The sequence below is a fragment of the Ornithodoros turicata genome, chromosome 1 (genome assembly GCF_037126465.1).
Source record: "Ornithodoros turicata isolate Travis chromosome 1, ASM3712646v1, whole genome shotgun sequence".
Taxonomy (NCBI): Eukaryota; Metazoa; Arthropoda; class Arachnida; order Ixodida; family Argasidae; genus Ornithodoros; species Ornithodoros turicata.
Window position 1 is genome coordinate 89,533,575 of NC_088201.1, and position 26,098 is coordinate 89,559,672.

Here is a 26,098-nt window from a genome sequence, read left to right on the forward strand (position 1 = left end):
CTCATGACTGGCTCCAATTCTGTTATCGCGCATTTCCCAGAAATCATCTAATTAATAAGTTAACTAATAAATTTTAGCTAATTAGTCGTTCAGTAGTTGCATACGGTGTCCTACAGGATGTTCGCCTGGCCGTATAACCCACATGCTAAAACGGCATCTATCTTGCTGTGCTAGATTTTTATATAAACATTCTGTAGCGAATAAAAAAAAAACGTCCTGCATATCATTACGTATTAATGGTGCAAGGCAAGCAGGTTACAAAATACTGATCTGGGAAGAGGTGCATCTTGAAAAGTTGTACAGGTACTTCTAAGCTACCAACCAAATATACCAAAAGGTTCTTGAGGGATCAATTTTCCCTGGTGGACCTCAGAATCCAAGGGAAAAAATAGAAAAATAAGAGGGAAGAGTTGGGAGCTTTTGGTTGGTCTATACTCACAACAGCAAGCACACGAAGGCTGCACACACGACGGCGCACTGGAACTTTTAACCGTAGAATCCGTGGCCTTAGCCTACATAACCACCATAGCCTCCGTGACCGTGTCCTCCATATCCACCATAACCGCCGTGTCCATAACCACCGTAACCTCCGTGACCATATCCACCATAGCCGCCGTGGCCGTAACCTCCGTGACCGTAACCACCGTGGCCGTACGCTGGAACGTGCTTTCCGTGAGCAGATACGTAAGGTGCAGCGGCAGGAAGACTAGTCTTGGTGCCGGGTTCGTTGGTCTTGACGATGGCGCGGAAGCCGTGCTTGTCTGCTACGTAGTTAACGGTACGGTGTCTGCCGTCGATGTCACCCAGGTAGTAAGAACCGACGACTGGACCATAAGCAGACCCGGCCTCCCAGCGACCGTTCTTGGCACCGTAGTGGTTGACGATGTCGTAGCCAAACTTGTAGTGTCCGTGGTCCTGCGTCAGAAGACGAGTAATCGGAATTGAGACGAGAAATCGGAAAAACTTTTTACTCAACGGACACAAGATGTAGAAACATTGTAATGTTGCCGCGGCTTGACACAAAATTTGAAGAGACGATTACGATGTCTATCGGCCAATCCGGCTGTGCCTTCGTAGTGTTACCCTTCGCATCATACGCTGTGCCTCTACCAATCCGGTCTCTCCGCCTTTCCGGCCTTTCAACTAGACACACTTTTCGCACACTAGGTGTGATGGACGAACCAATTCTTTGCTCAAATGTTTTATATTCTGAGTATGAGTTAAACCGCTTTGTACTGCTGGTTTGATGACACTCTGCGGGGTCACGTGACGCGCGTTTTCAGCTGACGCTGTAAAATGCAGTCTTGGGAAAAGTTACTTCAAAAAGTATATGTGTTGCAGCTCCAGTTACTACACGAACAAAGTATCAAAGTTAGAGGTATCGTTAGTCTGCACAAATAATAACTAGTTAAGTTATAGCTACAGGTAGCTTAGTTACTCTACAAGTACGTTCCAAAATGACGAAACAAGAACTGAAATACTTTTATCCTAAATTCTTTTGTGGTGCAATGTGAACTACTTCTGCAGGCTACACTGGAGAAAGAGCTCCTGCTCTAAGTTTGTCTCTGTAAGTCTGCCTCGCTTTATTCCAAAGAATCCCTGCCAATGGCGAACAGTCGCTCAACTGGGGCACGTCGCTCCTTCCATGTTGCGCAGAGGAGCGTTGACCATAGAACTGCTTTCTTGCCATTGGAATAATTATAACGGTTTATATTCTAGCAATACCACAACTAACGTTAACTTAAGCCCTTTACGAGGCTAGAGTTGCAGCGTTGTACCTCTGTGCGAGGGCACTGCGAGCATATCGTAGCATAGTGAGGTGTCCCCACCACGGGTCGCCTCCGAATGCAGTAGACGCACCATGCCCTTCTTTCTGAGTGGCTGTGATAGCTGCATCCTTTTCACATCGCCGTTCTTTTACAGCTGTGGGCAGTTGTTTGAGCCACGAACAACATGCGGCAACGGCTAAAGAAAGAAAAATGGGAAGGCTTTCCGATATTACTGCAAAAAACTTACGATTCTGAAAGTAGTAGTACTGTAATTAGTTACTGTAAAAACGGAACTATGTACAGCTGAAAGTTACTTTCTTAGGAAGCGTAATTTGATACAGTTATTAGTTATTTTTCCAGTAGCTAGTTACTGTATCGAGTCTCTTCTACTAAAATTACTTCTCGAGACTGGTCAAATCTCACCGGCGTCCAGATTTCGAACCATAACTCCCGCACAGATTGAGACAGGCGCATTAAATTTTAATACGTGATAAAGGAATAAATTCTCAATCGTTCCTCTTCCAGATTGCGTTTGTGGACCGCTTAACGGCCACGATTTTGTGGATGTTACGTAAAACGGCGTGCCGTTCACAACAAGCGTGCCACGTCAATGGCGGTCAACGAGGCGGGAGTCCTGGGGCATTTCCAAGCTGGATACCAAGTTTCATCTTCCTGCAGCCTGAAGTAAGCGAGAAATGTCTGTTCAGCTTATTGGGAATTCCGTTATACATTGCGTCGCGAACGCTTGAATTAGCCTCTGTGGGGGGCACGTGACTCGCGTTTACTGCCGACGCCGACCACGCAGTCTCGGGTGGGTCTGCCCTTAACAGCTGACGCTGTAAAACGATTTGGAATGGGGGCAGAACAGTCCTCTATATTTCGGAGCATTCAGGTAGCACGTGATTCGCTGTATAGAAGAAATTTAAAGTTGAGTTCGCGTGGATGGCGAACGTAGAAGTCATGTTCCACGGTGTATAATTTTGAGCTCCACACAGTTTCCTCTCGCACATAGTATACGAAATCCTGAATAAGCATTGGATCCAAATCATCGGTTTGAATGATCACTAATAGATCCTCCTGTGTGACAGTGGAAAAACTACATTTGAGCATTTATTACATCTTGGTGCCTGTGTTGGTGACTGTACCCTCCGTGACCACCATGTCCACCAGCGAGTGCGAGGGCCGATATGGCCAGTACCACTGCGATCTGGAACAAAAATGCGAAGTCATTTTGTGTGCCGTGGATATGCAACACGCTTATGGTGACTAATGTAGAGCTTAAAACATACAAAGTGCGTTGCACAGTTGTGTGATGTATGCGTGCACTACCTGAAAACGGGGACGTTTTACATGCGGCAAGTGTGACAAAGGAGACAGGAGGATAGCATCATGAATTCTGGATGGCCTTAGGAGTCCTATGCGGCGAAGTTCAGGTTTCAGAGTGCAGCCGCATGGCCGAGTGCGCACAGTATCTGCTCGTTGCTGGTAGACACAGACACAAGACCATGTTGAAAACTGGGAGGTGGTCTATGCTCAAATACACCAGCTGTGCTGTCGGAGGATATGCACTCTAAAAACAGAACTTCACCAGCGGCATGGCCGAGTGGGCTAAGGCGTCCGCTCGTGGGTGGTAACCAAGGTCGTGCTGAAGACTGGGAGGGGGTGGGTTCGAATCCTACCGCCGGCTGTGCTGTCTGAGGTTTTCCCTGGGCTTTCCGAAGACTTTCCAGACGAATGTCGGCACAGCTCCCCCCGAAGTCGGCCCAGGACGCATACTAATCCCCCTGTCCCTCACTCCTTCCTGCTGTCCTCTCTCGGTCTGTCCGCATCTGTACGCCGCTCATTATAGCCACAGTTGCTTCGCGGCGCTAACACGCAATCAAAAAATAAAAACAGAACTTCACCGCATAGCACACTGTGCGCCAACCATTGCCAAGAGTGATAGGGTTATCGATTCTAATTCGAAGAAAGAGGTGGGCGTACGCCTTTTTGTGACAATTTGGCAATATGATAATTGCCACAAAAAGGCGCACGCCCACCTCTCTCTTCGAACCAGTAGCGATAACAATAGTTATAATAATTGGGGCTCTGTGCCGCATTAGAATGTTGTTACCAAGATGGTTGATTAGGGACATTTATTACACACTCATATACTCAAAGCTTTATTACTGCTTATTGATCCGGGGTAACACGACGCGTGAGAATCTACATAAATTGCATGTACTGCGAAGAAGAGCAGTGCGACTCATCACCAGTGCCGACTTTTTTACTAGCTCCACAGAACTTTTTGCGAATGCGCGTGTTTTAACTGTACCTCACATGTTCATTCTGAAACTATAAACTGATATTCAGAAGTTGTTAAAAGATGGAAAAATAGACTTTTCTACGAGAATCTCGCCGTATAATATAAGAGAAAGCAGGAAGTGCATTGTACCGATGATTCGAACAAACCACGGCAAACAGGCTTTGCCGTACGTAATAGCACTTTTTATGAATAAGTTGTTGTTGTTGTCGTCGTCGTCTTGTTTTTTGGACCCCCGGGTCTGTACACAGACCCAGTTCAAGCGTGTACTCCGATCACATTTAGAATCTGACATCAATATCAGCCTATTATGACATAAGATTAACCCGTCGCACGTTGCCATGTGTACTTGATATGTTTTGTCATGACTTGTAGTTAAAATAACCAGAAATGTTATGTTGAATACAATCCTAGAAATTATATAACACCGACTGCATGTCATGTTATGTTATGCATGTTATTCATGGTATTTCTGTTACTGTTATTGTTGTTTCCTAGTTCAGGTACCTCGTCAGGCTTATGCCTTTTGTACCTGGCCCACATTTCTGCGGAAATGAAAAATAAAAAAAACTTGGCAATGGTTGGCGCACAGCGTGCTATGCGGTGAAGTTTTGTTTTTAGAGTGTATATGGGGCTTCTGGGTGACCTTCAAGAACGGATGTCGGCAAGGTTTCCCGTGCGCTCTAAAAACAGAGCTTCACCGCATAGCGCGCTCCAATCCAACCATCATCCCGAATGACAACGTTCTCTCCCTTGATTTGACGAGAACGGGGGGCATACACCATTTTTGTGGCAACTATGAACTGCATAATGCCACAAAAAAGGCGTATGGCTCCTGTTTTCAGCAAATCAAAGGAAGCAACTATGTTGCTCGAGATGATGGTTGGCTATGGGCGAGCTATGCGTGCGTGCCATTACCCCTCATTTTTAAGAATGTGGAGTCTGCCCTGGACGCATACTAATTCCCCTGTTCCTCTATCCTTCACTCTTAAAAATGAACTTCACCGCATAGCACGCTCCTAGCCAACCATAATTTCGAATGATATCGTTATCTGACTTGATTTGTTGAAAACGGGAGGCGTACGCCTTTTTGTGACACTTATGCTGGTCATAATTGTCACAGAAAAGGCGTACGCCTCCCGTTTTCAACAAATCGGGTCAGATAACGATATCATTCGAGATTATGGTTGGCTAGGAGCGTGCTATGAGGTGAAGTTCATTTTTAAGAGTGTTCCTTCTGTTATCTCTCCACCTGTCCACGTCTGCTTGTCTTTAGCCACTCTTAGGGCCGGGTCCCATAGCTTTATACGAGCAGCAGCAGCAAAGTAGCAGCGGTGCGGCAGCAGCAACACGGCAACATGGCAGCAGAGCAGCTTTCTGCTGCCGGAGGCGTCCCATAGCTTCGTTTTGAATTAGCGGCAGCAGCGGCTTAGGAAACATAAAATGTGTTGACAACTGTGGCATTGTTTACATTTCGCACATTCCAAACGCGTACGCAGCGGCTAAGCCTTTTAGTACACACACCTAGGAACGCAATCCTAGGTGAAAGGCGTTGTGTGAGCTCATAAGTGAACTTTGAGATGAGTGTGGTGGTGGTCTGAGCCTCGTATTACCTGATTGACTCTTCGTTGATGTGTAGTCAGTTTCGTGGCATTCAACGTAGGTTCGTCCTACTGCTGTGCAGAACAGTCCTTGCTGTGTTGTATGGAGATTCTTCTACGGGATTTTGTCGTATAAATATTGCCTCGTTGCTATAGTATTCGATATTTTGATTTACGGTGACTGTCAAATGCGTACGTTGCTCTTAGTGAAATAAAATTGTCTAATGAAAACAAAGGCCCCTTCTGCTAGTATTCACTGCTTTCTGCCTGTTTTCACACGGAATTGGTTCATCATCTATGTAAACAACGAGATTTGGCCGAGGCAGACCAACAATTAGGGACGACACAGACAAGTAAGCCTCAAACGCCCAGTTGAGTTGTTTGCATTCGTTCATCATCTATCTCTATCGAACCTTTTTTTGTTCTCTGAACTTTGTCTATCTCCATCTAGCCCTTTTCAAGGGTCAGTTTCATTTACAACCACCTAGCAAGGTCTTGGAATACCGACCGCAAAAAATGTGGTCGGTATGGTTTTTACACGGCATGGACGTGCAAGTAATTTGCTTGTACGCTATCAGGTCACGGGTTTTGAAGTACTTTCCAGAAAACAAGCGAACATGTAGCTACAACTGGTACACAACATATGTATCACGTAGGATCGGTCGAACATTTTATTGAACTTTATGAACTGAATCATGTCCTGAAAGCGCACTTCACGCAGTCCCGATGATTGAACACTCGCTCCAAACTACTGGCAATCACAAGCGTATCCAGGTCTTCAGAAACAAATCACAGAACAACCAGACACAAACCTTCTGCCGTCACTCAGCGCCCTGCTAACCCTAAACACCGTCGAACGAAAACAATACCAACCAGCCTCCTGATTGGCTTTCGAGACCGGCTGCTCAGGCTGCAGAGCGACAAGGCAGCACAGCAACCAAAAATTCGGATACGAGAGCAGCAGGGAATTTCTGCAGCTCGGCAGCGCTGCACTCTTAAACCCGTACCTTTTATTGTAACTTTTAGAAACATGTAACTTCTATATAGACGTAGATTTCGAGATTTCTTATAGGTTACACCACTGTAACGTATATTTAGAGGTTAAAAGCGACCAAGGTCATGTCTTTACAACACGAATAGAAGTTACATCTCGGAAAAAACAAAAACAGCTTGTTGTAACTTATAAATGTACCCTCTACTCCGACACTGTAACTTCTAAGCGAAATCTCCAACGATAATTTCTTTGTTAGTTTCTTATCGTTTGTTTTCCTTCTGTTTTTCAGCATAATGCCGCGTTTCAGCCTCCCATTCGAGACGACAGTTGCGAGTCTACGCTGTTATTTTTTTTATCTGTTTCAGCGTCATCTATACGTCGACTACATGTTATCAATGCTCTATGAAGTTCGCGGTCTGGAATACTGATAGTATGTTTCTTTCTAAAGGGTGGAAAACCATTGTCAATGCCGCAACCACCAAGATTTCCCATTTCGCTGCGTAGCCGAGCCTGGTCTAGGTCTATCCACACTGAGAGCGGTTTCCTTGAAACGCTTAACGCTCGTCGTCCGTCCGTTAACAAGTGTAATCTGTTTTAATCAGTGGTTTTCCTCGCGTTTATCATAGTATCGTCAGGAACAACGGAAAAGCTAGATGTCGCTAGCAAACAAGGATATTTTCGGTGTTCTCAGGGGAAAGTGTAGTGAGTGCGAAGATTGCAAAGAATATATAACCGAAAACGAACGTCACCACCGCAGCCCTAATTCACACACTTCATACACTGGGTAAGTGTACATTTTGTGCTAGGTGCGTGCGTTATTTTGATAGCAAGAGCTCTTAGCGCATGTTTGTTGTGATTATGGCAAGCTTTTTGCGGTCCTGCATATGAACGCCACTTACGCTTGCTACGTTTCTGCTCTTACTTGGTCGCCAAGTCAGAGCAGAGACCGGCCAAGTCAGAGCAGAGCAGGTCACCGGCGTGCATTTTGCGAGCTGCGGATATATGCATCGAGATATATAATTCGCAGCTTCCTACTTGTTGTATTCTTACGATATTCTAAGTCTCAATCGCGGAGTGAACGCCTTCCCGCATTTATGCTGCTTTGTACCTTGTGCTTTGTACGGATTTGAATGGTTCCGTAAATGTTACTCTCATTGCCCAAACTTTTGTTCACAGGATCCCACATGCAGGTTCACATACCGTCACCAGCGCAATGCAGTACCTCACAAACTCGTCCCAGAGCGCCTCCAACGCTGATAACGCAGTAATGTAGTGTCTCCTGCGTTACTGTACACTCATATTCCTCAAGGTTGTTTGCGTTTTATGTAATACTGTATTGCCATTTGCGCTCGCCTCTTCAACACGAATGTGGAATAAATTTTTTTCTGTTGCAATTCTCCATTTCGTTGGGTCTGTTCAGCTTAGCAAACATAGATCAGTTGTTTTGACTCGCTGGCTTCCTCGCACTTTTATGCATTGCTTCTCACTTAGAAGATAGTTCTTTTTTCCACATACATGGTAAAGCGATCATTGGTTTATCCTCACATCAGAATCGCACTTGTGCACAATGTGTCACCTCTCGACAGACTTCTGTTTTTGTAATATACGTATGTTCAAGATCTCCTTTTCTGCTGGTTCATTTTGGTACCTTGGTGTGTTCTGTAAATGTCTGTCGATATCCCACGCACAGGGTGTTTGTTTTTATTCGCATCACACCAGCGCTCATTTGACAGATGGGTTATGTTAATTTTCGCAAATTAACCCATCCGTAGTTACAAACATTTCCGACATTTCCTGACGCATGTGTTTGTAACTACGGATCGACTAATTAGCAAAAATTCACATACCCCACCTGCCAAATGAGCGCTACTCTGTTGCGAATAAAAATGAACATCCTGTATAAAAAGCCGCACGTTGGCGTAACCTTTACGGGCAGGTGCTGGATTGAAGGCCGTAACCTCTAATTAGTGGGTTTCCTTGTAACTTTTATAAAAGGGGTCGCTCAGAGGGTACCTGGTAGCTTCTGAAATAGAGGGTAAAATATTGCGATTTTTTACCCTTTACTAAAGGGTACGGAGTTAAGAGTGTGCTGCTCTCGCCCAGTGCTGTGGGACCGCTCGTGTCGCTGCAGCTCTGCTGTTCCGCTGCTGTTGCTCTGCTGCTGCTCAAATCGACGCTATGGGACCCCGCCTTTATTCTCCTGGTGCTATTACGGTACACTCTTAGAAATGAACTTCTCCACAAAGCACGCTCCTAGCCAACCATAATCTCGAGTGATATCGTTATCTGCACTGATTTGCTGAAAACGGGAGCCGTACGCCTTTTTTGTGACACTTATGCTGTTCATAATTGTCACAAAAAATGCGTACGCCTCCCGTTTTCAGCAAATCAGTGCAGATAACGATATCATTCGAGGTGATGGTTGGCTAGGAGCGTGCTGTGCGGTGAAGTTCATTTTTAATAGTGTACGGCAAAAAACGACGATGGCCAGGTCGAGCTCAACTCAACTATCTTGGCCCGACTGACCTGCCTGTGGGGACGAGAACCTGACCTTGGGCAATACACGCGACGCACAAAATAGGACATTGATGAGTAACATTGATGAGACATTGAAACAGTAAAAACTTGCTGCCGTCAGTGTTTACTGTGTGTGTGTGCGCGCGCGTGTGCGTGCGTGCGTGCGTGTGTGTGTATGTCTGTGTGTGTGTGTGTGTGTGTGTGTGTGTGTGTGTGTGTGAAAGAGAGAACCTGCGTGTATGCTATTCTATCTAACCTACTAATCTGTGTGCTTCACTTAAATTATTTATTAAATTTCTACGGCGATGTTAGGCACTTTTGGTTGGCCAGGGGTTCTCAGTTGGCAATGTGTAGGTGAATGACAACAAGTAACGCATATTCAGTGCAGTATATCATTCGTAGGACATCTCCCTTGCCAGGTGCCTCCACCGCCTTCGACGGTGTGTTATAACGGTATATATATGAGCACAGTACTGGAACGCCTATTTAGCGCAACAAACAGTACTTCCAACAAACTCGGAAGAAACAATAAAACATTTACATTTTTTTCAAATCGATAGAGCGCAACAACGAGGACAAGAAGGGTCAGACAAAGGTCCTTGTTGTTGCGCTGTATCGATTTGAGTATGTACCAACTCGCCCAACTCTCCGCATTAACTGATTTAGATTTTTGTACATGTGCATTACGTTGAAGTTGACATAAGCGCTGACGTTGAAGTTGACGCGTCCATGAATGATAAAGGGACGAGCAAAAAAGATTGAGAAGCACTATACACCGCTTGCGGAAGTCAATGTGAATGTATCACACCTACCGGAGCCAATTACGGCGCATGTGACTTGAAATTTTATCCCTTGATAAGGTGAGGTAGGTATATGCTGTTCCTGTATTATAACTACCATATACACTCTTCTATGCTTCATCAACGGTGTACCAACAGTGTGTTCTCGAAACTGTATGGAACTATAAACTGTAGGAAGTGGGTGGTGAATCTATGAGGAAACGAAAGTTGGATTGGGGAACATAGTGCTGAACGTTCTCAGGCGATTGCATTGCGTGGAAAATGGAGCGAAACCATTTGAGGAGCAAAATATTTTCTCCAGATCACGACTGAAGGTCTAAATCTAAAGCGTATAAATGCGATTTCAAACGGTTTAAAATGTGCTTCAGCTCGGGATCATATTCAGTTCTCAGGTGTAGCATTGTTTCATTGGGAAGGATATCGAAGTGCAAGTTCTTGACTCTGTATAACCATTCTTGCCTCTTCTATAACCATTAAATAATATAAGTGCCTCTTATTCTTGCTGTGCTCTTATGTCAATGTAGCGAACTTACCCTTGCGATCATACTTGCTCAGTAAACCCACTCTGGTGAGACACAGCCTCCTTAGCCCTGCAGGCCGCCTTATATACCTCCCACACACCCTCTCGCTTTTACACCCTCACAAAAAAACAAAACTTTGAGCACACACAGAGCAGCACAATCTCAATCGATGTCAGCGAACACTTGATACCACACGTGTCAATCGTACTGTGCACAAGGTACCGCCCAAATTTTTTTGCGTAATTTCACCTAAGGAGAATTCCTTTCCGAACGCCATTGTCCCGTGCAATTTGCCGCCGGAAAAGCGTTCACCGATTATAGCGGCCGGGCTTGTTTGCCTTTACATTTTGTTACTTCTCGCTTGCTTACTTTTTCTTTTTTCTTTTTTCGGCGTACAGGCACGTAATCGAAGGTGAACTGTGTGCTTTTTCGGTTGTCATTTTTTGACTATTGCTTTTTCTTGTTTTTTTTTTTTTTTGTAAAAATATGGGCTGCTTTGTCGTTTTACTTCTCAATGCGGCCCTTTGCCAGGAAGAGAGAAAAAAAAAGAAGATAGACGGTGGTAGCCGTGGCGTCAGGGTTGTGCGAGGAGTTTGACTGGAAGGCGTCAGTGTTGGTCCAATTCTGTTGTTGAGGTCATGTTTAGCGGGAACATGGGTTTAATCGGGATCGCGTTTTACGTGGACATTTCGTGGTACCCTCTTTGTTCGGTCTAGAGCACATCCTTCTCCATTGCCTGCACTACCCACCTTTTCAGATCCGCACATCAAGGGTCTCTAAATCAGCTGGACTATCACAATCTCACTAAGTCAAAATGGCCAAATCTAGCCCAACTACGCTCTGCCCTAGAAGCACTTCTAAACTATTTGGACACCGTAGGACTTGGGTCCTCAGTGTGAGGTGACCCATTATTCTATTTCACTGCATTACCGCCAGCAATGGGGTAGAACATCGCTCCTTGCAATGAAACCCCACTCATCGTCATTCAAATAAAGTAGTAGTAGTTGTTGTTCCCAAAGTTATGTGGTGACCAGCTCCCGTGGCGTAGTGGCTAGGATGATCGCTTGCCACCCTGAGACTGGGAGGTGACGCGGGATCTAATCCCCGCAGCGGCTGTACTATCTGGGGTTTTCCCTGCCTTCCACGGCAGGCTTTCCAGGCTAATGTCGTTACAGTTCCCCCTGAAGTTGACCCAGGATGCACACAAACCCCCTTCCTGCTGTCCTCTCTCCATCTGTCCACGTCTGTACGCCGCTCATAGCCACAGTTGCTTCGCCGAGCAAACACGGAATAAAAAGTTTTATCTTCTATGTAATGTATATAATCTGTTTATTTTGTATTTATATCATCTAAGTATTATCTTAATCATCTATAAACACAATTTTTAAAAAATATCTTGAATTTTTATTAACACATTCATCTTAGTAACATTCGTCCGTGCTTGCCCAGTTGAACCTCCCTTTATCACTACAGGCCGAATTTTAAGAGTTACTTATTTTTGATTTTTCATTATCACTCCTGATGCATCCCACGCCCAGTGGTCCTGTTTTCTTGCCCCACCATCGCAGATTGTCGCTAAAAAAGAAAGAAAGAAAGCGTTCATTGTGGTGGTAGACATATCCCAAATATTAGCCTGAAACACCGATGCGTTCCGACGCTAGAGCGCTCTGAGGCTTGCGCTGCGAGCAAAAACCATACTACCTACGGAAGCGTGTCGTGAGCGTCCTACTGCACCGAAGAAGCTCAAAATTTAAACGTGTTCTGTAGAAGGACCGTGCCACCTACTCACCGACTCTCAGTAGTCTATCGCAAAATTTAGGATTGAAGGCATTCTGGTAATCTCTTCAACATTTGCCCAACTTTCACTTTTTTTTTTCCTCAAAATATCTACAGTCTCTAAGAAAACCAAATTTTTCATGTGTAAGGTCGAGGTGTGTAAGGTGTCAGGGTGTCCAAGAAAACGTGTCATTGAATTATAATAAAAAAAACTACACCACCTGGAGTCACGGCATTCGTTCTTACTCGGTTTTTGCCACCTCCTGATGTGAATGTCGTGTAACGTAAGTTTAATTATGTAAAGCGGGCTTTTACGACAGAAAATGATTTCGCTGAAAAATTCGTCGCGCGCTATCCTCTGCGAACTCCGTAGAGCATGATATTCGGGTCTTTTTTTTCGATACCATAGCTCCTCAATATTCCTGTCAATTTCATTAACTTGACTAAAATCGGCACGCCCTTCACATTGGTGGTGTAAAAAAAAGTTAACTTTACTTGGCAAATTTCAGAGTTCAGTTCGCAAAAATTTACATAATTAAACTTAGGTTACACGACATGCACATCAGGAGGTGGCAAAAACCTAGTAAGAACAAATGTCGTTGGCCGCATGATTCTATGTGGCGTTGTTTTTTCTTAATCAAAATTGACACGTTTTCTGGGGCACCCTGTATATGTCTCGACCTTGTACAACTTGCACTCTGTCCTAGGTATCTGCTCCCTTCGGGTCTAAGAATTTTTTTCCACCTTCGTTGACAATAATGGCGCTTCACCAATGAAAAGAAGCGAATTCTTCTCCACAGCAAAATTCTATATTTGAGGCAGTTTTAAAACACCATCGTTTGAACTCGACTGATTTGGACATGTGTAATCTGCTTTTTCTAGTTTCGTAAACCGCTTCTTTTTTATTGTGGCGGTCATTGCGCTGTCCGCTATTTTGAGCCTATTGAAACACGTCGGTGAAACGTGAAACTTAGGCTGGGCTAGTACAGCAACTAATATCCACTGGGATAAGTTTTGAATCGCTTTCCTTCATTTGCCGTTGTGTTACCTATAGGTAACACAATTTTGGCACAGTATTTGCTTGATATATTCAACAAGCAGAGGTATCAAATCTTTGTGCCATAATGGTGTCCCACATGTCCGTGTAAAGACGAGTCGCTTAGATGGAATAGGTATAGCACCTTGATGTTGAATGCAAGAAGTTACAATGTTTGACAACATGTATATCATGGGTTAAATAGAGCGGTATATCATACACATCAGAAGAATGCAAAAACATTAGTGCATTACATTTACCTGTGATTCCAATGTTTACTCTCCCTTCTATTGGAATTGTGTATTTCAGCCTCATTTTTGTATTACTGAATTTTTTGGCTATCCTTTCACATGCCTTGTGATAGACAGGTTAGCAATGTAAGCAGTGTTTATGTGCCTCTCACAACCTGCATTTTTATGTCTGAGGGTCTTTTTGTGACAAGAGGGCAAGGGTGCCGGCAACATGGCACACGTTCACAAAAATTCAGAACCAGACACACACACACACACACACACACAATTTACTGCATAACACAGTCCCAATCATTTTGTCGTGTCCATTTTTTTCTGTGTCGTCTGTTCTACATTTGTTAATTTTTCTTTTTTCACGTGTAGTTTCTGGATTTTTAGCCCAACAGAAGTTGCTGTAGAGGATGCTGAGAACATGTGAAGCATACAGTTTCTCATTCTCACATTATGCTGTAAGCAGTGTGAAATACAACTCAAAAGAAATTTAATGAGAGAGAACTCATTACCTACCATTACCATTGCCAACTCATTACTCGTCACCAAGATTAGTGTGGGAACATCGCAAAGGAAAAATAATTCTAAACCATAATGGATTCCTATCCTATTTAAAGGAGGTAAGAACTCCTACCTGCATGTATGTAGTTACGGGTTTAATAGATGTAATATTGTTCTTCTACGCTTCGTAATTCTAGTTACCATTCAATTGTTCAATTTCTCTCCTTCGCAACTTGTGCAGCGTTAATACAATAAAAACGCACTCTTTTTCGTATTCGGGCGAGTACACGCACCGCCGTCCAGATACCTCTATCCATCGTTACGTCATCTGAAGAATTGTAGCACCCAATCAGACGCCAACGCGGAGGTACACATAACGTTCTGCTTTACCCTCTTCAAGATGAACTTCACTACATGGCACGCTCAGCGCCAACCATAATCCCAAATGACAACGTTTTCGTCTCTGATTTGTTGAAAACGGGAGGCGTAGCCCATTTTGTAGCCGCGCATAATAGATACATAATAGGCTTCGCCTCTCGTTATCAACAAATCATGGGCGAGAACGTTGTCATTCAGGAAGATGGTTGGCTAGGAGCTTGCTATGTGCTGACCAGCTCCGGTGGCGCAGCGGTAACGCGTGCGCTTGGAGACTGGGAGGTCCGCGGTTCGAATCCGCGGGCCGGCTGTGCCGTCTGGGGTTTTTCCTGGGTTTTCCTCACACTCTTAAAACAGAACTTCACCACATAGCACGCTCCTAGCCAACCATCATTCCGAATAACATCATTCTGTGTCATGATTTGTTCTAAACAGGGGGGAGGCGCATATCTGGGACAAGATAATCTGTCCCAGGTAGGCGCCACCTCCCATTTTCAAGAAATCAATACACACAATGATATCATTCGGAATGATGGTTGGCTATGAGCGTGCGATGTGGTGAAGTTCTGTTTTAACAGTGCAGATGTGTAATAGGCGTATGCCGGCACAGTTCCCCTGAAGTCGGCCCATGGACGCAGCTATCCTCCCCCCGAGTGGATTCCGCTCGGTCTTCCACTTCACCCTTTCCTCTCCTCCTCTCCACCACCTTTCCCTTCCCGAGAAACATGCTGCCTAATCAGGCAGGCAGACCTCTCGGGTTCCTCCCAACGACACTCCTCCTCCTCCTGCTATGTGCTGAAGATACGCACCTATCAAATTCACCTATACAAAAGGTGTCACAGACAACACTTCGAAATCGCCGTTTGGAGCCGACACGGTCGGCGGGCTCGCTTGGTAGAGGTCATAGCTCCTTTAATGGTACAGTATCAGATAAAAGTTATTTAAGTAATATAAAAGAAGTAACCGTGCAAATTATCAGTCAAACAGTGAAGCTGGCTGCAGTACACTACAATGTGTCACATGTAACAATATGAGTATACCTCAGTGTTTCCAAAACTGACACATGAACCTCAGGAAGGCCGCAATAGTCCAAGCGGGGGTTACACCACTTCGGGAAAAGAGAAAGCAGATGAAGTGAACGCAATATGCGACAAAACCAAGGAAACTGTCTCGCTACAACTTCAATATATTGAAGTTGTTTTACAAAAATGCAAGTTCAGTTCAGCGCACAAACACTCGGGAACCGAGCTAACGTGCAGCAATGATTTCCATCCAGGTCCGTCGCATTATTTCTCACTGTATCATGACGAGACCCCCAAACCTACAGCATACGTCACTTGCGCACAGTAGTATAACATTTATATTATTGTAAATGTGTCAGGGCAGAGCTCAAGCTTCCCAAACAAGCGCACGTGCACACATGTGCACAGACGAAGAAAGATATCAGCTGTCGCACACACAGCCATCCCGAAAGCTATGCCCATCTTCGTTGATGCACCCTCGAATCCACAAGAAGACTGCCGAGGCTTTCCCACTGTACCTTGAACTGTAAACAGTTTGGTGTACACTCCAGAAAACGAAAACAGCTGATTGCTGATTTCATGGGCGCGGCCATGCGAGCCGAGAAGGACTGTTCAACAGAGGAGCAATTTTAGGTGAACGAGAAGGTGGCGCAAGTGTTGGGCGCAAACAACGACGTAAAAAGTGAGCAGCGAGGATGCTTGCTTGCTCATTTGTCATTATTTGGGCCTGTAATTCACATCAGGGTTCAGAAAGGCTGCTAAATGCCGATGGCCGGCACAAGAAAAACGTGTTTACAATGGTTTTCGTCCCGTTGCGGTTCCAGCGAATATACATTTTTTCCTGCTTCCTTCCTCCCTTTTCTTTTTTTTTTCTTTGTCGTTTTGCACTGTTGTAGGTTCGTTCCGGATCCCTGGCTTGGAAAGCTGTTCCCGTTTAGTTTCGGTATCGTCGGAAATTCGGATAATCAAGGGCGTCGGAATGTGGGGGCAGGGGTACAGTCCGCCTCTCCGAGTTTTCACGGTCGTCTGCCCTCCCCCCCCCCCTTCCCCAGCCCGAACTTTCGCTCTGAGGATCCCGCCACCCCATCTTTCGTCCAACACTATCATCCGAGACAGATTTCATTTCAGCTCTTTTACCGGGGAATGAATATGAACACCGGTTTCGTACATACCTACTACGCGGAGAGCAGTCCATGCCATGGAGCAACCTTGCTTATATGGTACAAGAAAACGCAGATTTGCTCTCGAACAAAGGATACTGCCTTGTTTTTGGTCAACGCAGGGAAGCCTTCATTGGAAGCTCTTATCCTGCAGTGAGGAGCTTATCTGGCTGTTTTTTGCCACAACCATGGCTAGAATAATCGACAGAGCGTACGGTGCAGCAATAAACACCATTTGCCGAAGAAATCAATGTGCGTTTGACGATAACATGATTTATTTTTTTTTAATGAGGAAACATGCCATCGCTCGCTCACTTCTATAAATTTGTCTTACCGCCTTTAGTGAAACCATCAACAAGCAGTTCAGTTTCTTTCTGCTGCTCTAGTGCGAGTTTTTTCGCCTCAAGGTAATCAAGAACGCGAGATGGCCTTCCCCATTTGCATTACAACGTCCACCGTCATCACTTGGACGAGTCATTGCTAGTGGATCCTATTTTTGTATATGCCGCACTTCTCAACTCCATGTCCCGCAGTGCTCTCCTCCAGGTTAGGTTAGGCTGGGTAAGGTTAGGTTAGGACTCGCTTCCCCTTGCCGTGAAGGACCTCCGACGCCCCTACGGATAATAAGGAAAGTAGAATAGTACGAGCGAGGTGTCTCTGTAATGGAAAACCTGAGACGGTGCACTACAAACAAATGTTACCTTTGTGGATAATAATTGAAGCCGGCAGATACGAAGGATTCATCTCATATCTAAAATGAACATAAAGAAAGATTGCCAGCAATTCTGCTCTGTCTGTTTCTTTCGAAAGAGAGAAAAACGGCTTCATTAAAAAAATACATCTTAGTGAATTATGGAAATCAGAAAACAAAATACCTTGCAGTTAAGGTTTTCCTCCACTCGCATACGCGTAAAGAACTAATGTACAGGTAGTTCTACTTGTTTTATTACAAAAATTCTGTATTAAAAAGGCCTACGACCACGAAGTATGCCTTTGTGACACATTCCTGTTTATTTTGTGTGTGTGTGTGTGTGTGTGTGTGCCAGCGTGGACAAATTTTTATAAAAAGCCACGAGAGCACGTCATTTTCACAGTTGACGTCTAAGGTCAGGCGCATATCTTTTCCAAGAAAGACTATAATGACTAATAAGGATGACTAATTACCTAAATTCATTAATTAACTCTTTAATTAGGACGTCTTGAATAAAAGCCAGATACCGGTATGGGAGACTGTCCTACACCGTTAAAACAGAACTTCACCACATAGCACGCTCCTAACCAACCATCATACCGAATGATATCATTCTGTGTCATGATTTGTTCAAAACAGGCGGGAGGCGCCTATCTGGGACAGATTATCTTGTCCCAGATAGGCGCCTCCCCCCTGTTGAAAGCGCTTGTGTTATGTCACCACTGCAAAATGACATTGTGCAAAATCTCTTCGTAATATGCACCGATGGAACACCGATATCTATCATCGCTCCTTCAGAAAGCAGCGGCCGGTACCAAAAGAGTGCGTTTTTCAGCAGGAAACAATTCTACGCACTCAACGCGATGATCGTAAGTAAACTCTATCCTCTATTCACTGAGTAGGTCCTATCCCAATTACAGTGCTTAAATACACTAGTAAAATATTATCCTGCGTAATGCCATGTCGTTGTCATAGGTTCGTGACTCCTCCATGCGGATCATGTCCCTAGATTGTTCGTTTTTGGGAGGGGCGCACGACGCGTACGTCTGGCGCCACAGCGAGCTTGGCAAGGGGCTCTCGCGAACGCATTCGCCTGATGTAGACCGGTTCCTTCTGGGTAAGATTATAAAAACGTAATCATGAGATGCGAGACAGGTGACGTTGTAAGTTTTATTGAGACGACAGCGGCTATCCACTAGAACCGTAGCTACTGACTCCGTTGCCAGGCCATCTTCCGATGTCAACGCCAGGGGCGCGATACAACAATCGTCACAAAAGAGCGCGTGGTATCGTGGAGAAATGCATCGGGATGCTAAAGTCGAGGTTCCGGTGTCTCCAGCGGTATCGAAGGCTGCAATACAGTCCGGACAGGGCAGCAAGAATTGTCGTACCGTATGCCGTGCTGCACAACATTTGCGTGCATGGACGGACAACCGCCATTGACACAGGTGACGGCGACGGCCCTGACGACGACGGTCCAGATGACGACGATGACTCTCGAAGGATGCCCCGTTATATCATCGACGATGACAACGTGTATGACACAGGAGCGGATGTGCGAAGCAAAATTATTGACCAGCTGTGCGATCTTAAGGTCTCTCTTTTGGACTTCCCTGCAAAGTCTCTCTTCCATTGCTTCACTTTTGTGCTTGGAGTGCTACAATGATTTTGTCTCTTCGTCATGCTCACATGTTGGTGCTCGTCCATATTAAGTTATCAGCTCTTTCATTCGGGACAATTTGACAATTTCTTCAGCAATATGGAAACTACACCCAACGAAACAAGAATGCAGCTGCGTGCGATGACACTGCGTGAACTTGTGTTTGCCGGTGGGGCTTTGGTTGTTGGCCCTGTGTTAATACTGGATTATCTTCCTTCCCATGTGCGGGCATTTTGTTCGGGAGGATCATGCATCTTGGGTGGACTTCAGAGAACTGTGCCTACATTTGTCTTACAGCGCTTCATGAAGAGCGCCCAGAAGGTGCAGCCGATAAACCCACCATGCAGTCTTGGCGAAGAAGGCAATCACGGTGGCCACTAAGATAGGTGATGCTGGATAGGACGTGTTTGAAATGTTGTTTTTTACGAAAAGCTATAGCCGGACGGAAGTCTGCCGAAGACAGTGAATGAGACTCGAAACCCGTCTGTTAATTGTCAGCATTACAACATATGTTTGAATCTAGCGTAATTAGGACCACCACATAAAATGGAGCTATGCTATTTTCATTAAACTGTGCGGTTACAGAACCATCTGTATCTCAAGTTCGCGAGCATCCAGAATGGTGGCACTGGACACCGATACGCCTCTCGGGTCGAGTTCGTGGTTAAAGTTTGTCTGTGTGACTAATGCATGCAATTTTCTGCCTCGTTCTATGAGTAGTCATGATGCTAATGTGTACGTCCGCAACGCTTCGAAGTATGCACAGTGAAAGACCATTTGGACTGCACAAAAAAAATTGGACCACTTGACGGCAGTGTTGCGTGCTACCCTGCGTGTCTCGTCTACTCGTCTCTTATATGCAAAAATGAGCTAGGCTGTCGAGGGAGTTTGAACAATTGCTTTCAAATATAGCCACTTTCCGTGCTTTTCCGCGAGCATATCAGTCTACTGTCCGTTTGTCCTGCTTGCTGCTTGCTTCATTCAGTGTGGATCGGCTGCCCAGCTACCTTACCGTAGTCCTAAAAAAGGGTGCCCTTTCTGTAGGGTCCAATTTTAAGTACGCCGAGTTTGGAAGCGTGGCGAGGAGTTCGGAAGGGGCATCCTATACAGGGTGTCCCAGAAAACGTGTCATGGAATTATAATAAAAAACTACGCCACCTATAGAATCATGCGGTCAACGGCATTTGTTTTTACTAGGTTTATGCCACCTCCTGATGTGCATGTCATGTAAATACTTCATTACTGCTGTCGACTTCACCATGCGTTTCGTTGTATCCCGTGCTGTACGTGCCAAGCAAATCCACTGAATATCTACTCACTTTCTTTGAATAGGACATCGTACATACTTACGAAACACCTCGAACAGTCATTAGCGACAACGACAAAGTGCTGGTATCTATGGCAGCGTCAAAGTATTTCGCCGATCGCCACATCGCACGACAGACTACAGTGCCCTACGCTCCGGAGACTAACGGAATCGTCGACTGTTATGCTGTTGATTGTTATGCTTTCGGCATATACATTCAGCACGCACTGCGCCCACTCCAATATTACGAAGTATTTGGAGGGTATGAAGACAAGATTCGATTCCAAACACCGAAAGCCATCCTTTCAAATCGGAGATCAAGTGCTCCTCTCCACCGGTATTAGAGATGGGAAATTAGGAGCCCTTTTTGACGAACCTTATACCATCAAGAACAATGCCCATAACGCTTACATAGATTGAGAAGTTACCCGCCAAAAAGAACTCGTTACAAGTTAAGTTACGGCGTGCAAAATGTAACTAAGTTAATAACGAAGTTCTTCTGCATGAAATCTAGCTCGCAGTTACTGAGTTACTTAAAAAAAAGAACGAGGTACTTCCAACTTACTTCGGACACAAAATAGCATTACGCAGGTGCAGCGCGCGTGATCAGTTGAGTTAGACCTTGAGTTGCCTGCGGAGGAGTGCAACACGCTTAGATCGTTTTCCTTTATGCCCAACAATAGACCTCTCCCTCTTTGTAAATAAATGACGTTATAGTGTTCGACAGCGCCAAAATTTGGTAGAATTGAACTACGCTCGAAGCTAGAGGTGAACAAGGTCGCGCCCGAAAGCCACAGCCTTGAGGGGATTACGACATGAACCCTTGAAGGGACGCGACCCTCGGTCCTACTTTTCTTTCAATGGGAGACAGCGAACAAGTGCCCGTTCGTGGAACCCAGCCGTCCTTCCGCTTTGTTTCGGTTTCAGTCTGTCTACCAATGTCATGATGACGTTTCTCTGGTAGAGGTCTATTCGAACGTTTTGCATCTTAGGCGGCAACCGCATGGAGCAACTTTTGCCAACTGAATCGGGCCAACGGAGCGCCAACTCAGCGTGAACGGAACGGTATGGAAGCTTGCAACCGCATGGAGCAGAATGTCCACCTTGAGGTTGTCATAGTGATGCGTCGGCCTAGCGTTTACCACCGCTTGTTGCACGCGATGTAGCAATGCTTATTGTAGTAAACTGCTGTACGCATTGTTTAGTAACATAAATGATATTTTAGCGGTTCTCGAAAAAGTACGGTGCTAATAACATCTAGAAATCAGGTGTTCACAAGAAATTTTGAGATACGAAGAGAATGTTGGCTTATGAGTGTTTCTAGCAATGTTCACTAAAGAAATATCAGACTGCATTTTTATTACCGTTATCTACTCACATATTTCCGATTTGGCATGTGCCACAAATAACATTTTGATGTTTCATTTAGTCACCTTCGCCTTGCACACACCTTGCCACCTCCTGCCAAAGGATATATTTTAAGTTGATGTCCTTATACTGAACAAGTTTAACGTTCCAAAGGGGTGGCCTCTTTGAAACCTGCGATATCCACGTCGAAGTCCGCGCGTGTCTTTCTAGGAGGCAGGGCGAAGACGGCAAAGCCCGAAAAAAAAAAAAAAAAAAAAAAGAAGCGGTCACAGGCATGATTACAGGTGACTTTGTCACGTGCTTGTGGCATTTCCTGTGAAGCGTGTTTTCATTGGCGCACACGGTTCCGTCGGGTGGTGTCACTTCCTCTCCTCAGACTAAATATCTACCCTTGGCAGAAACCGGCTCATCGGTCCGTCGTCTATTGTTCGCTTAGTAGGTCACCGTTCCTTTCAAGTTCTGCTGCCATTCAGTTGGCAAAAGTGCTCCATGCGGTTGCCGCCTTACTCGCTGTGGGCGCGCAACGGTTCAGCTTCATTTCAATGGCAGCGGTTCTTACTTCCTGAGTAAAATACTATCACTCATTGAATATCACGTTTTATGGCAAAATATGCCCTGAAGGAACCGGAGAGAAAGCAAGAAAATGTGTGGACGTGAGTGAAATGCGAGCTAAAAGTAACTTGGAACTTAACTTAAATTACTTTGGTAAAGTTACCAAAAAAAAGGAACGACTTCCTCTGAAAGTTACCACGGCGCAAAAGTACCGAGTTAAGTTACAAGTTACCAAAAAAAGGAACTTAGTTACATTAACGCGTTACTTGTAACGAGTTACTTCGAACTCTGAACGCTTACGACATAGAACGACCGCTACCGAATGGGGCTACCGAAAGGAAGATAGTGACGGCTACGCAGATCAAACCCTGGCGCGAACTCTCTCATTTGGAACATGACTTTGACCTCAGTGAGCTGTTTCAAGAAGATGACCAGAATCAGCCTTCACCGGAGCAACCGAGTTTAACAAGTGACACTGCCTGTGCAACTCCGTTGCAAGATGTTTGCCGTCACAATCCCAAACGAACGGGCCGACCGCCTCGATGGCTACTGGATTATGTGACCGACGAGAATTTCGATAATTGCGAGGACGCAATTTCTTAGACCGGCTACGACTAAGGGCACGGGCCGCGGTGCCGGATCGCGGGAATATTCGATATTCGCTCGCTGGTCTTCAGACTGTACGGACGTAGTTTCTTCATTCATTAAAGTTTACTTTTGTTCATTAATATGAGCCCGACTCCGATTCTTCTGACATGGCCGACTAAATTATTAATAAATTGTCATCGTTGAATTATTTGAAAGGATGGCTTTCGGTGTTTGGAATCGAATCTTGTCACCCTCCAAATAGTTCGTAATATTGGCGTGGGCGCAGTCACGAGCATTTTGAATGTCTATGCCGAAAGCATCACAGTCGATGCTCAGTTCGTTGTCCATATATCGCCGGGGGCAGTAATTGAAAAGTAACTGAAATGAAGATGTTTAATTATTCAAATTTTTGCGAAGTGAACCCTGAAATTTGTCAAGTAAAGGTCAGTTTTTTACCCTGCCAACATGCGTGCCAAATTTACTCAAATTCATGATAATTGACAGTGATATTCAGGGCCTATCCTACCGGGAAAAATAGAGGGGCATCATACTTCTCAGGGCACTTGAGTATAACGCGCGACGATTTTTTGAGCGCAAGCGCTGTCAGTCCGACCAAAGGAGGTTGAAGACCCAGCCCACAGAGTGATAGTAGAAAAAGTGAAGTAGAAAATAGGCAGTTTTAGGAAACCGTTGATAACGTGGCTTGCGTCGAACCTGTCTGCTAAAAGTGCCTATTGTGAGAGGGAAGGTATGGTCCTAGCCGCAGCTGGACACGACAAGCTACGTCTGTGTTATCTCTTTCTACCATGCCGGTGTGGGCTGGGTTTCCAACCTCCTTTCGCAATGATTTCACTGATAAACAACAATGATTTCGCTGAAAAATTCGTCGCGCGCTATCCTCTGCGATCTCCGTAGAGCATGGTTTTCGGCCAGTTTTTCCGATACGATATTAATAATTTTTTACATATTTTTAAAAGTATAACATACTTTTAAAAAATATATATGACACTTTTTCCAAGATGAAGTCAATTGCAATATAGCATATGCTGAAGGGCACTACTTAGAAGGGCATTAGCAGAGTCCAAACGCAATGTCTTAATTAACTTTCATTAAGTAACTTTTTAATTATAAAAGCTACGAAGTTGTCCCAAAGAGAACATCTTTTCCTTTCGGTCACCTGACATCGTAGCCGTTTTCGGAACAAAAATCCGTTCGATAGATCGGCCGCCAAAAATTCGTGAAGGAACGCCTTTTTTTTCTTCTTTATTTTGTTCATTGCGCATCTTCGGAGACGTGTATTTCCTTCATCCCCAACGTGAGAGGGGAAAGGAGCACAGTGCCGCCTCATGCGTTGAAGATGAGCTTTAACTTGCGGAAACAAAACAAAAAGAAATGTATCGGGTGACTCTATCGGAACTAGCCTTATCTTGGGTCGCATTTTCTGTTTCCTTTTAATCTTTTTCCAGGACACGAGAGGCAATAGTGTGCTTTTTCTCCCTCTCACATTGGGGGTGAAGGAAAGACGCGTCTTCTAAGAAGCGTAATGAACAAAAGAAAGAAAAACTGGTTTTCCTTCACGAATTTTTTGCGGGAGATCTGTCGAACGGATTTTTGTTCCGAAAACGGCTACGATATCAGGCGACCGAAAGGAACAGATGTTCTCATTGGGACAACTTCGTAGCTTTTATAATTAAAAAAGTTAATTGAAGTTAATTAAGACATTGACTTAGGACTTTGCTAATGCCCTCCTAAGGAGTGCCCTTCAGCATATGCTATATTGCAGTTGATTTCATCTTGGAAAACGTGTTATATATATTTTTTAAAACTACGTTCGCAGTTAGCTGGGACACCCTGTATATATATTTACCAAGAGTGCCTGCCCTGCTTTTGAATCCATCTATCCATGGTGGGTTTACCCAGGTACAGCTTGGGACAAAAGTTTACGGAACACCGGGGTGTCGCATTTCTCCAATGGAGCGACAACCTAGCAGCAAAAAGGAGTGGATATACACACTGAGAGATGGATAGAATAGCCCGCCACCCATTTCCTATTCGATCGCTTCGTGATAGCTAGCAGGGAAGCGCTCCGATGAAGAAATACGCAGGTGCCGTGTTCCGTAAACTTTTGTCCCAAGCTGTACCAGCGACAGACCTTTATCTCACCTAGAAATTTATCTTTCAAGCGTAAACCTTTGTTTCCTTATGGATTCATTTGAGGCAGGCAAGTAGTGTCGTGTATGCGCATACAACGTGCGGGAATCGCAGTACTGTCCACTTTTTGTTCTCAGCCCTGGCCTCACATGCAGATTCGTGAAGGAAATACACGCGTACAAGTAAATGGGTTGCTGTAACTACGTCGTCTAATTAGTAACTTTCAAAACTACTTTTGACAATTAGGTAACTAATTTAATTCTGTGTCATTTTCAACGTAATAGTAGCGGCCAATTTGACATAATTCAGACGTAGGTTCAGGGAAGCATTTACTTATTTACACTTGTTTACGCCATACTTTACATAATGTTTACATTACACTATGTACATTTTATTTACAATATTTACCATATTTACATAATATTTACAATATTTACATTATATTCGCAATACATCGACGAAGTTTGACGTAAGGGCCTGCTGCCTAGCAGTTATTCGTGCGAGGGCTGCCGGGGAGGAGGAACTGCGCGGGCAAGCACAGCGAGGGCCACACGAAACAGGGAGAGAGTCTGAAACAAATACGCTCAACATTAGCTGACATCTAAGCACACAGGTAACAAGGCATCTGAAATACTTTAATACCTCGTCGTGGCGGGTCTGTTGTTGGCGCGCCAAGTTGTTGACGGCGGCAATAAGGGTCTCCTGACCCTGCGCCAAGTTGTTCATGGCGGCAGTCAGGGTTTCCTGGCCCTCCGCCAACCTGCCCACTTGCTCGGTGAGCTCCCGCATGACCCGCCTGTGTTCCGTGCTCCCGCCATCAATTTATCCACGCGGCTCTCCATGACCTCCCGACGCGTCCGTAGCCGTGGCGGGCTTGATGTTGCTGTGGGGAAGTGGACATTGAAATGTTGCATAGAACACGAAGGACACCATGGATGATCAAACTGCAGACAGTATGGCATGACCATGACAGACAGCTTATAAATTTACGGTATGGTAAAGCGCAGGGAAGACTAAACACAAGCTAAGACCACGACAGGACGAGCGGCGAGATTTCAGAGAAGTGAAAAAGGCTCATGCATCATCGTAGCTTCCACACACTGGCTTGATAGAAAAAGAAGCTTCTTGTTTGACGTGTAATCTTATCAGTGCCGCTTTATACTGTT

At 44.9% G+C, this 26,098-nt stretch overlaps 1 protein-coding gene across 1 annotated transcript; it reads right to left on the bottom strand.

Annotated features, from left to right (window-relative positions):
* Window positions 1-507: 507 nt before the first annotated feature.
* Window positions 508-25,721, bottom strand: LOC135378393 (cuticle protein 14-like). The gene is made up of 3 exons (XM_064611428.1): window positions 25,575-25,721; window positions 2,887-2,976; window positions 508-915 (listed from the first exon to the last, which is right to left on the bottom strand). Exons 1-3 carry the CDS (start codon window positions 25,719-25,721, stop codon window positions 508-510), a joined length of 645 nt encoding a protein of 214 aa, XP_064467498.1.
* Between the last annotated feature and the right edge of the window lie 377 nt (window positions 25,722-26,098).

Bases quoted from the DNA above. Each gene is read 5' to 3' on its own strand.
- LOC135378393 (XM_064611428.1), bottom strand. From the start codon at position 25,721: ATGCGGGAGCTCACCGAGCAAGTGGGCAGGTTGGCGGAGGGCCAGGAA. The intron at 2,977-25,574 runs GTATTAAAGTAT...TTTTTGTTCCAG, and splicing joins AACAGACCCGCCACGACGAG to ATCGCAGTGGTACTGGCCAT. The intron at 916-2,886 runs GTAATAAATGCT...CTTCTGACGCAG, and splicing joins ACCAACACAGGCACCAAGAT to GACCACGGACACTACAAGTT.